The sequence below is a fragment of the Symsagittifera roscoffensis genome, chromosome 6 (assembly GCF_963678635.1).
Source record: "Symsagittifera roscoffensis chromosome 6, txSymRosc1.1, whole genome shotgun sequence".
Lineage (NCBI taxonomy): Eukaryota > Metazoa > Xenacoelomorpha > Acoela > Convolutidae > Symsagittifera > Symsagittifera roscoffensis.
Window position 1 is genome coordinate 42,207,051 of NC_087067.1, and position 12,606 is coordinate 42,219,656.

The window sequence follows — 12,606 nt, forward strand, 5'->3', positions numbered from 1 at the left end:
ATTATCCATCACAAAATCATTCAAATTGAATTGAGGCCAACTAATCGGTGGGTATTCACAAGTACCAAAATGATAAATCAGTCCAATTTTCCAAAATAGAAAATCGATCGCGTTAGTGCCAAAAATATTCAATTGGCGATAGACTACTATTGTAAGTTCATGTTTTAAGGTCGCCGGTGGGCGCTCTAAGTGTGTGTCGCCGCTTTGCGGCGATAACCGGCTCTAATTTTTGTGGCGGTCACTATTCTGCTATTTGGTTTTCTTTTATTTGAACAGTAATCATGCTTGAAATGTAATTCATCGTTGGCTCACAATTCGGCCAATCAGAAAACTGAGTCGAATAATTTTGGTAAAAATGGGACCGATTTTTCATTTTGGTACAAATTAGCCTTGGTACAAATGGGACTTCGCTATTTAATCGGTCGTATTAATTTCATACGACTCAATTTTATACACTTGATCTTTGATATTTTCCAAAAATATATAGTGTTTCAATATTTTTTCCCAAATACTATTCGGTATGGATTAAGGGGCAGTCGGAATATTCAAGTGTGATTATAAGCATACAAAGAGGCAAAATAATGTTATATTTGCGGCACGATTAGTTAACGAATTGTGATTTGAACAAAACTCCTCGTATATCAGGGCAAATATACGAGGAATTTTGTTCAAATCACAATTCGTTAATTAATCGTGCCGCAAATATAACATTATTTTGCCTCTTTGTTGAAGCACTCACTGAAATCAAAGTCTCGTGTTTTTTAAATTTACCGTAAATGACTTTTTTGGTTAAGTGCTACGTTATTTTAGCTGCCAAAAATCAGTTGAAGCTGCCAAGTTTCTGCTGCCAAAAACCAGTTTGATTTTATTTGAACTGTCAAGTTTTATCACTCAAGAAATCAAATGATTTCAATCCTGTAATCATCGTATCTGGGGTATTGTTTTTTTTTTGTGTGAATACATGGAAATCGTGTGAAATTTGGCTTCGCCTTTGTGTAGATAGATATTGGCTATTTGTTTGTTTTTAATTTGTGCAAGTGTCATTTGATATTGCAGGGCGAAGCTGAAGAACAGACTGTCTCGGAGGGGTCTGAGGAAGTTGCCAACTAGGAAGTGGAAGAAGGGAGACGTCGAGTGTCTTCAGTGGGAGTCATGTGCCATCTGTCTAGACGACTACGAAGGTAATGTATGCTTATAATCACATAAGTCAAGCCGGCCGGCCGGCTCTTTCTCCACGCCCCCCCCCCTCCTCCCCCCTGTGAAAAATGCAAGTTCAATATCTTAAATTCACTGAATCTAGACTGACTGTTTTAGTCGTAACGGTTAGCAACAATAACTCAAAACATACACCGACTTAACTAAGATTAGCAGGTACTTAATCAATTGTTAGCCGCACCAAACACATGGCCAAAACCAATGGCGCCAAACAACATAATATAGTTAAGGACTAGTAATAATATATATATATGACATTCCCTCAACGATCATTTTTTAAACAAACGTTTTAAAAATTATCTGAGGGATAAATGTTTGAGTTTTAGACCCGCAGTGGTCCACCCTCTCCCTGGGCATAAGATTTAAGTTTAAATAGTTTTGTTTTCATTTCCCTTCACCCCATCTTCCAAATTTGTCTTCCTGCTTAGATCGTGTCCCGCTCTCTGTCTTCCTCTCCTTTGGTCGTTCTCACTTTAAATATGCTGTCTATCATAACACCGCCGAATTTGGATACCGCCGTTCGCTTTCTGGTACTTTTCCTTGGTCCTGTCCCATCTTGGTCTTCTGATTCCTGGCTAGAATACGATACAAGCCGTAGACGTCGCCCTCGCTCCCCTTTCTTCTTTGCTTGTTTTTCCGGCTGTCCTTTGTTTCTCACATTCAGCCCACTTCCCCCTTGTTCAGTGTTCATGGTTTGGACTTCAGTGTCCACTCCCTTGGATGTTGGCACGCCGCTTCCTTCGGATAAATTTGGATTTTCCGCTAAGCCCTCTGCATCTTTCGACACCGTTGGTGCACTCAATTCCACGCGCCGATCGGATGCAACTGTTGTTTGCCCTGCGTATCGTGAAATCGTTATTGGCTCGTACTCCGAATCCGAGTCTGCTTCCTCCGCAGAATCCCGAGTTGGTGATATTTCTCGCGTTCTAATTTCGGCTGTACTTTGTGTACTTGTCCCCGCCGCCTGTTCGTTTTGTGGTTGTTTTAATTCCGCCCGACTTTTCAGTGTACTCATAGCGGGAGATGGTAGTGTGATTTGGCTCGCACTTTTCTGCGCGTTGGGTTTGAGGCCTTTCACAGCAACTCCACTTTTCCTAAGTACAGAGCCATTTGCTAAGGTTAGAGTATGCTTAGATTCGCTAACTACTTTCTGATTTATGGGTCTATACCTTTTATTACTGTCCTTTAGTCGTTGGAACAATAGCTCCGTCCGCTTGCTTGACTGTTTGGGCTTGCCCCCCATGGTTTGCTTCACAACAACCATTGGTGTTCCATCCGCCGCTGAAACTAGTTGCTCTTGTGCCAGTCGTCTAGGGTGGCTCATGTGTTCGACGTCATACTCAACGTCAGACCGTTCTTCCCAATCAGTTGCCATAGGTTGGGAAATCTTCTGATTTCGTGGGTTCGTCGAATCTAAATAGGCAGATTTTTGTTTCAACACTCTGTCCCAATTGAGATTTTGCAAGGTCGGTTTTTTCGTGAGATTTCGAAGGACCGTATTTGCTTCCCTGTCGCGATGAGCTTCAAACGGCGATATTTTAAGTGTAGCATTCGGAGCAAATCTCAGGGCACTCAACGCTCGTTCTATCATTGATTCTAAATTTCCGCTATCTTTTTCTTTTGCGTAAGTTAAAACATAGTTTTTCAGGCTGCCAATTGTACGTTCGACACATCCGGTAGCACGGTGGTCATTCACGGGTGAATATATATTTTTTCTATTCCTTCGGAATTGCAAAATGATTTAACCGCCTTCGATGTAAAACTCGATCCTTGGTCCATAAACATTTTCCTAGGGACACCAGGTTGAGATATGTATTGCTTAATAAACCTAAGGACCTTCTCGCTTTTATTATTCCCGCAGATCATTGCGGAGGGCCAGCGTGAGAATCGATCAACCGCCACCAAAACGTATTTACTCGATTCATTTAGATATCTAATCGGGCCCCAAAAATCTAGCTGTAGGCATTCATTTGGCTCCCGTGGTTCATAGACTTTCCCAATGTCACTTTTAGCGCATAATGGTTTAAGGCTTTTACCTGCATCCGTGCATTCCTTGCACCCATCCGCAGCTGCAACTAAACTCCGGTGGAGATAGGGGAACCAGACGTCCCTTGCTGCATCGAACATGTTCGAGCGCCCGTGGTGAAAACAATGGATTCGGTTAACCACTGCATTCCTGAGTGGTATGGGGATGACGAGTCGTTCGTCCATTCACAGGCAATTCTCCCGCACATGGAAATCTTGTGCGTGCTGTCCGAGGTAGGCACTCATTGGTCTGACCTTCTTCTCCAACTCCGGGTCCTTGGGTTCTTTTATCGCCCGCATCTGAGGGTCCCCTTTATAATTCGCCTCGATTAGTTTAAGGTTGAACAATTCCGGCAATGCACTGCTTTTTCGGACGATCTTACAGTCCCGGGGAATCACCGACATAATGACATTTCCTCCCGCTGGATATGCCGCTGGAAATAATTCGCCTCCGAATGCCGAAGGAATGGAAATTGCCGTGTTGCATCGGATGCCCCTAGTATTTTGTGTCTCCGCCTCCAGTCGTGCATCTACTATCTCCACCTCACTGCTACTGCCGCTCGTGATCTCTGGGTGTTTTAACAATAATTTATTTAACTTCTTTAAGTTTATTGATGTCATTGTAGAAGTATTTGTTTGAGTAAAAGGAGAATCACTGTTTACATTGGAATTAATATCAGACTCACGTAGTTTACATTCCGTAATTGATTTCACGATTTTCGCGCCTTCACGGTCATTGCACTTAGCTATACGTTTTACTGGCTTTTGATTGGTTGGCCGACGGTCACGCGTTTTGACGCCCTCTTCCGATGGAGAGTTAATTCGATCATTTCCAACTTGTATATCTTTAGCTAAAACAATTGATTCCTTTGGTGCTTTGATAATCCCTTTATTGGTATTAATGTAACCGAGTGAATTGGTCATTGAATGCAATTTAGCAACTGTGAAAGTGTTATCATAGAGACTAACTCTTGTTGCTTCCCCCACCGGATGCCTTGATAGATAATCCGCCGGGCCAATTTTAGCCCCCGGCATATGTTCAATGACAAAATCAAAGGGTATAATTCGATCGATCCAACGAGTCAACCGACTGAACATAGTTTTGTTTTTCTTATTATTTCCATTCAATAATGATACTAAAGCCTTGTGATCTGTCACTACGGTAAATTTCCGCCCGAAAATGTAATTTGTGAAATATTCGGAACCCCAAACTATGGCCAGCATTTCTAGCTCATTTGTCGAATATTTCTTTTCGGCCGCATTTAGAAAACGAGACGCAAATGATATAGGGCGCCAACCTTCGGCGCCTAATTGTTCGAGTACAGCCCGCAACCCATTATGGCTCGCGTCGCACACGATTCGAATGTCTTTATGCACATCGAAATGCTTAAGTTCGACTATGTTCGCAACTTGCTTTTTAAGCGATTCAAACGCTGTTTGGCAGTCAGTTGTCCATACGAATTCGTTTTTCTTACTAAGTAATGGACGTAAGGGCGCCGAAGTTTCAGCCAACGCAGGTAAATATTTGTGAAGGCTATGGATTGACCCCATGAACGACTTCAATTGTGAGAGCGTCCTCGGGGCGGCTAGTTTGTCAATCGGATCTGTTTTCCGCACCATTGGTGTAATCCCTGATTTTGTAATCCGGTGGCCTAACCATTCGCAAGTATTTTTCGCAAATTGACATTTTTCTAGTTTCAATGCCATATTTTCTTTATTTAGTTTCGCTAAAATCTTCTCCACAAGGGCAATATGTTCAATCTTGGTACCTTTTGAAATTACCAAGATATCATCAATGAAGGCATGCGCACAAGGAAATTCAGCCAAAATAGCATCCATGACACGTTGAAATTCCGCCGGCATGGTTATCAATCCATAGAATCCTGTCTTGAAGCGATATGTACCGGTGGAATGGCCTCCCACCAAAGAAAAATTACAATGTTTGCTAGTATTTTCATTCAAAGGAAGTTGTCCGTATGCGTACGTTAGATCCATCGTTGTAAAAAAAAACATCCCCCTGTTTACGTTCGCTGATCGATTGCCCTACAATGTCCATTAGTTCTTCAATATTGGGCATTTGATATTTGTTTTTATGTACTTGCTTGTTCAATTCTCTGGATTCTAGTGCAAGTTTTACCGAACCATCCTTTTTCACTGTGATGACGATCGGTGAGACAAAATATTTATCTGAATATTCTTCCAATTTTTGAATGTGACCTTGTTCCAAAAGTTTGTCAATTTCCTTATCAACTTTTTCTTGTAATGTTATGGGCACTCGCCTACCCTTTTGTTGAATTGGAGTTAAATTCTTGAAGAATTCGGCCTGCACTTTGTAATTACGGATACGCCCTACCCTGCGAAAAAGATGGTGAAATTGCTTACGAAAATGTTTCTGCCAATCGTCCAAGTCATTGTCCGTCTCCACAGTTCCTTCCTGTGAATGTATGCTGTTTACCCCTTTCGTCGGTGGTGCTTGGACCAACATCAGTCCTAGTGCTGGCATTAAATCCCTGCCGATAATAGACGGTCTGCACCCTCCGATGACGTTGATATCCGCCGAGCTAGTCCATCCGTTGGAATGAAGCGTGACCTGCATCTTCCCCAGGAATTTCAACGGGTTGTTGCCGTAGTCGCGAAACTGGTCGTCTTTCGGATCCAGCGGTTTCAAATGTACGTTAGCTGTACCCAGGGTACGTTTCAGTTCCCCAATGGTAAAGATAGATATTGGCGAGCCACTATCAATCCAGGCTTGAGTTGCCTTACCATTGATCTTTAATGCTAGCTTTGCCCCCGCGACTCTCAATTCTTCTTCCTCCTTCCGCCGGATTGACAGAACTACATACTCCGTTGAACTATCCGAATCCCATCCATGTGCCGGTGCCTTTGAATCGGTTACCCATCCAACGGAACTTCCGTAGTTGGATACACTCTCCTCCGGATAATCTTGCTCAATCCCGCCATCGGTGCCGTCCTCATTTATCATGCCCACTCGACCCCTATTCGCCGATCGACGTCCTCTACAAGTTCGCTCGTAATGCCCAGTTTTCTTGCAAAAGTTGCAGGTTGCATTTCTTGCTGGCCACTTTGGAATGTGATCCGGCGTAAAACCACTCTGGTCACAATTATAGCACTTGCGATTTGCTCCTCCACGACCCCTTGTGCCTCCTCTGCCAAATCCACGTCCACCACTTTGAAATGGTCGGCGATAACCTCCTCTGATTGCGCTTATTGGCTCCGCTTTAATTTGAAATGACCCCGCTGGTGCTGCGGTAAGTCCCCCACCGGGTACTTTATACGATTTGGCGTACTTGTCACCCCGCTCGTATGACAAAGCAATTCGGTAGACCTCATCTGGCGTCTTAGTTGAACGACATAGTTCCGTTTGGGCCTCCTTATTGGACATATTAACTATAAATACGTCACGTAACACGCGTCGTTCCAGTGCCCCCAAAGAGCATCTAGCGGCTAGTCCACTCAATACGGAATGAAACTCTTCCAACGTTTCCCCGTCACGTTGTTTTCGAGAGAGTAGCTGGTACGTTTCGAACGTTTCGTTTCTTTCCTTCCTGAAAACACTCAATTCATCCAAAACCCGAAGATATCGGGTAGTCGCCAGGTCCAAAGGGGGTTTTCAGTTATGTAATTCGTCCTGTCCACGTTCCCCCAAGCACAAGTAAAGGTTAGAGATTATTGTCTGCTCCGCTTCCAAACGATTTTTCCCCCGCACCTCCTCTGGCAGGTCTGTAATTTGCGCCGCGGTTAGCGTCCGATCAAAATAGAATGCCGTCGGATTGAATGAGTGTTTTGCTATTACACCCCATGTAAAACGTGTAATCCAATGCTCCCACAGCATCGGTGCTTCCGTACATTTACTCGGCCAAAATGCCGTAATTCCCAGTGAATTTTTTCCTGATCCCGCGCTTTGTCCTGCTTGCTGCGCCATGTGAAAAATGCAAATTCAATATCTTAAATTTACTGAATCTAGACTGACTGTTTTAGTCGTAACGGTTAGCAACAATAACTCAAAACATACACCGACTTAACTAAGATTAGCAGGTACTTAATCAATTGTTAGCCGCACCAAACACATGGCCAAAACCAATGGCGCCAAACAACATAATATAGTTAAGGACTAGTAATAATATATATATATGACACCCCAACAGCACAAAATGTCAATTTTTTTAAAGTTGTTTCATGTGTTATTATGGCGAAACGCTTGAAAATTGAAATTGAAAGGTAGCGGTGATGGAAAAGAGCCCATAAGTCACTCGATCACAGCTGCACTCCAATGCCATCTTCCCCATTCCCCATTATACCCTCAGAATGTGCATTTCCTATGGGGAAGAGTAGTTAGTTGTCTTTCCCATAGACTAGGGTAGATTACCATGGAGTGTTGATCATCACATGTGTAACCTCTTCACGCAAACACGTCGGCAAATTTTGATGATCTTTGCTCGTTATTTTGTCGTACTAGTACCGTCAAAATATTGGTGTATGACAGTATATTGTTGTGATAGTTGGGAAAAATAAGTTGCCTGATATTAGTTGCGGCCTTTTGTGTCGTTCAATGAGAATATTTTTTTTGGTGAGAGTGGGCAAAATGTAATATTTATGACTTGTTTGTCTCTATCATTGAAAAAAGAGAATTTGTCTCTACGCTGGAACTGAAATATTTATATTTCTATGTTATTTTCCAAAATGGTATAGAACTGTCTAAAATGCTTTCTGTTGAACCCATGAAGCGACTTAATGTATATATCCAATATCGGATAAAACTCAGTTTGATTATATACATGATAACTTTTCCTCTGTTTTCTGGGCTGTTATTTTCTTGGTTGTCACATTAAGACATGCGGATTATGGAACTGATAAACATTCAAGTCCGCCCTACAATTTACAGTATGTACGAGATTTGCTATAGTTGTTTTGAATACTTATATTGATATTTCTGACATTAAAGGCACATTTATGAAGATTTAATTATGAACAATTCGCTTATTAATGCTGACAATTTGCTTAACCCTCGCGGTTGGTCTGGTTCAGTTATGAAGAGTTCAAACTAAGAACTCTTTTGTTCAAATTCGGTTTTGAATGTTTCAGATGGTCACAAGCTAAGACTGTTGCCATGTAAACATGCGTTTCACTGCAAATGCATTGACCCATGGCTGACAGAAACGAGAAGAGTTTGCCCGCTTTGCAAGCAGAGAATAACTCCTAAGGGAGAGATAGAAGAACCGACGCCTCCCCCGACCCCGAATGAGGCGGTGACAGAAGCTGAAGATAGAGACAACGATGATGAACAAACGGATAGTAGCATCAGTCAGGATGATGTGTTACGTAACAATGAACATGATGTGGAGACATCGAACTCAAACTCAAGGTTTCTTCTTATCCCCCATATTCGATGTTTGAGACGAAAATTTTCTAAAGTTTAGCAAGCGTCATTAAATCGAAATAAACACTTTTTCAGGGTGACAACTTGTCTAACATAATCATTGAATTATATGATAGCTTGATTTATAATCAATTCAAGTTTGCGTTTGATTATGCGCATGTGGGGAAGAGTTAACTAACGTCCATGCTTTAGACGACAAATGCCCTTGGTTGGAATCCAGCCAGGACCTGTTGTTTTTGCAAATTTACGTGGCGGACTATTGCTTGACTGTTTATTTTGTCGGCTTTGTTGACTTTTCTTATGGTTAAAACAACTTTTACTAAATTTGAAAACGCTTCGATGTCTTCTTGTTATTATGCACTAATTGAATTCTGGGATTTAGAACAAAAGAGAGTCGATGAACGTCTTGATGAGTCTCGATGATTTTTTTTCTTTTTTTTTTCCATTTTTATCCACGAGGGATAGGACCAACATACGAGCTGTACAGCCCATCACGGCGAACCGCTGTTGTGCCCCTGCTTAAGAAATACATGCAATTTTTTTTGGTTATTTTTCTGGGCTGGGTAATGTTGCCTCACCCTCAAGCAACGAGCACGGATCATGGTGGGCCTCGAACATCCGACCTTTCGATTGAGAGGCGGAGACGTAACCACTTCACCACTGCTCCCCACTTCAAGCAAAAGTCTTAAAATTTGTTTAGGCTCAAATTTACTTTTTTGTGCAGTTTGACTTTTAGTTTCGTTTTAAGTTCAGTTCATGACCTTTGTTAAAAGGATGGCAAACTCCACTATAGAACACCAAAAAATTAAAAGTCACGAAAAACGTGATCGACTTCTAGTTTCGAAAGTGGAATTTAATTTTCAGATTTACTAGCGAAATAGAAATTTTGCTATTGATCCAGTTTTCTCAATTTGGTCAAAAAACAGGTCAGTGTTTTTTTTTCTGCTCAATTGCGTTCATTGACTTTTTTCAACCGTCTCTTGGCTATGTTTTTCATTTTCTTTTTCTTCTGAGCTTAAGAGTTAGTTTTTTTTCATGGCGAATTGGCGTTACTTTTACACAAAGATGGACAGATAATTTTAAACAGTCAATTTTTTGATTCATTTATTTTGTTTCAATTTTTGTCGGCTTTTTTCCTGGCCTTTTTTCCCAATAAAGTTTTTCAATCGATTTTTTATAAATTTTAAGTTCAATTTCCAGAAGCCTTATTTACTTTCATGGGTTTTGGGTGTTTGTATTCTTAATAAAAACCTCCGTAAATATCGTTTAAAAATTGAAAAAAAAATAGATTTCCGGGTTGAGCGACTTGATTCATTTTTTTGTGTTGCGACTAAATTTCGATTGCGGACATAAGGTATTAAAATATTTTGAACTTGCTTTTTGTGTTTTCAAAATGTGGAGATTGCTATTGGCGAATAAGATACAAGGTTGTGGAGATTTTCGGATTTTCTTAAGCCATGATTAAGTACTAAATAACGAAATGATTTTCATTTATATGGGTCTTGCTGATTTTTTTTTTCATGAGAAAGTCTTAAAGTTTATTCACGCGTGTCTGACTTAAAGTTTCGGGTATTTTTTTTTCAGAATATAAATTTTACCTTTTGATCCAATTTTATCAAATTGACTTAATTTTATCATGGTCCATCATAAATTGTTTAAAAATTTCAAAGAGCTGTTAAGTCATATTTTCTTACTTAAAATTGTTAAGTTGATTTTTTTTTTCAAAAAATAACTCAACTCAGTTTTTCTTCTCTGTATCTTACGTTCAGTTACTCTTTGCCAACTTTTTGTTGGCTATGTTTTAATTTTAGTCTGCAATATACTTTAATTTTAGTCTGTGTTTGGGTTAATGGATTTTCTTGGTGAACGAATTTTTTATAGATTATAATACCGATTTTTAATTGTTAGGCTGACATCTAAGGATCCAGTTCAATCGAGATATCCTCCCGCTAGATCTGCTACATGGCAAAATTTACCGTAATGCTGTCATTTTGTTCTTTATAAAATCATTCATCATGGCTTTGGTGCTTTAGGTTTGCTGCTAGTGTCGCAGGTGGGTTCCGAACTCCGCGAAACTTACCCTTCAACTCAACGTCGTCTTCGGAACCGGACGAAGAGGAGCAGGACGGTGAAGCCGAGTCCCACCCTGACGACTGTCCGCTGATAGATGTGCGCGACCGATCGCGAAACCGAATGGGGTTCAACTCGGTCCCGAATGCGGTGTCAGATCCAGAGAGCAATGACTCGGCGTCTGAAAGAGGAAGTCGCATATCGAGGCTGCTCAATATTTTCAATCGACGCACGTATAACAGGTATACAAACCATGAGTTCATAATCAGAAGCAAAAAGAGACAATTCAGTTTAGTTTCCCAACGGTGGTGAAATGTTTAACCAACGGTGGTGAACTGGATAGGTATCCGCCTGTCTTTCTAAAGGTCGGCTGTTCGATCCGAGCTCAATGCTTCATGCTGAGGCAAGATGTTTACCCTAGAGAATAGGCAGAATATAATGAGAGTGTAAATGTTTTAATGAGGCTCTCCGTAAAGAGTTTGATCTTTTCCTTGTGGATGAGAAAATAACATAGTAGAGCTTTTAGATGTTATTGAAGAGGTCAGCTGCAATATGACGTAAAACACTAATGATGTAGTGTGTAAACTTTTTTCAAGCCAATGTATGATTGAATTTGAAGTCGAATTGCAAGAAAACCTGTAATGTACCGTAGAGTCAAATATTTTGCTACCGTTTTGCATGAAATGAATTAACATACGTTCGATCTTTTTTAAGCAAATTTTTCAAACTGTTATTTAAGAGTTATGATTTTTAAGGCAAACAACTGCTGTAATGGTTGAGAACGACGAGGAATCGAACACGAACGAAGTTCTTCAATCATCAGCTGGCACCGACTCGCAACAACAGCCTCCGAGGAGTTTATTGGAACGCGAAAACAGACTGACTCGAGCTTTGAACCATCAAGCACCCGAAGATGCCGATGATGTCATGTTGATTCTTAACAGACCTGCGAATGAGGTGGCAGCAGATTGGGGTAGTAGTGGGGGCGAAAACAGGAGGAGGTCGAGGGGCGGCAGTGAGAACAGTGAAACGTGTTCGACTACGTCTTCAGCGTCGCTATCGTTCGCCAAGTGAGACTAATTAATTAATTTCAAATAATTAGGGTACCGGCGTACGATTGCCTCTATTTCGCAGTATCCACGCCTTTTAAAAGCGACATGGGCCATGGCCCGAAAATTGAAAACCTTCCTTAGCAGATGTCTTTAGATACTGGTTTAAATTAGTGTGAAACACGACTTAGTTTTTCGTGGAATTTTTTTAGTGCTATAAAGCGAATTCATGTTTATTCTTGCGATCACGTATGTTGTAGAATGGGAAGGGGCTATGATCAAGACAATTAGCTTTTTCACCCCGCCATGAAATTGGGTTCCTCAAAGAAAGTAGTAATGCGATGCGATCTAGCGATGGTTTGATATTCAAGCTGTTCATGTCGTTACTAACTCAGGGTGACCACGGTATCAGTGCGGTCAGTGCCAAATCAGTTCGAAGCGTGGTCTGTCAGTGCCAGTTTTTTTTTCATCGCGCTTCTCTGCTGAATCATTCAAAATCAAAAATCGAAGCGGGCTCACACAGTATAAGATTTTTTTAAAGATAGTATGAGCAGCTCTGAGAAGAAGAAATTGGTTCGGCCTAGGAAATAAAGTGAACAAGCCAAAAAGGCTATTTTTTCAATAAATGTCAGTGGTGCTGCTGAAATTCTAAGAGCCTTAAGGCCATATTTTGGAAGGAGAGAAGCGGAGCAAGCTGATTCTACTTGTCAATGCATTGTTACGAATTGTCGCTTGTTACAAATTTTCGCTTGTTATGAATTTTTGGCGGTCACGAATTGTTGCCGTACCATCACTTTTTCTTTGGAATTCGAAAATTGATTTTTTTTTGTTTTTCTTGCGTCCGTGAAT

General features: G+C 41.0%; 2 protein-coding genes across 4 annotated transcripts in view; both read left to right on the top strand.

The window, feature by feature from the left end:
- Positions 1–12,606, top strand: part of LOC134847567 (casein kinase I-like) — a 584,249-nt gene that overhangs the window by 488,205 nt on the left and 83,438 nt on the right. The gene's annotated exons all lie outside the window — the stretch shown is intronic.
- The window catches only part of LOC134847622 (E3 ubiquitin-protein ligase Godzilla-like), a 31,103-nt gene that overhangs the window by 15,670 nt on the left and 2,827 nt on the right, over positions 1–12,606 (top strand). For both annotated transcript variants that reach the window (XM_063864763.1, XM_063864764.1), the window contains 4 exons: positions 1,057–1,181; positions 8,344–8,623; positions 10,672–10,950; positions 11,464–11,778. In XM_063864763.1, coding sequence (XP_063720833.1) covers positions 1,057–1,181; positions 8,344–8,623; positions 10,672–10,950; positions 11,464–11,778 — 999 coding nt within the window. The remainder of the gene's footprint in view (positions 1–1,056; positions 1,182–8,343; positions 8,624–10,671; positions 10,951–11,463; positions 11,779–12,606) is intronic.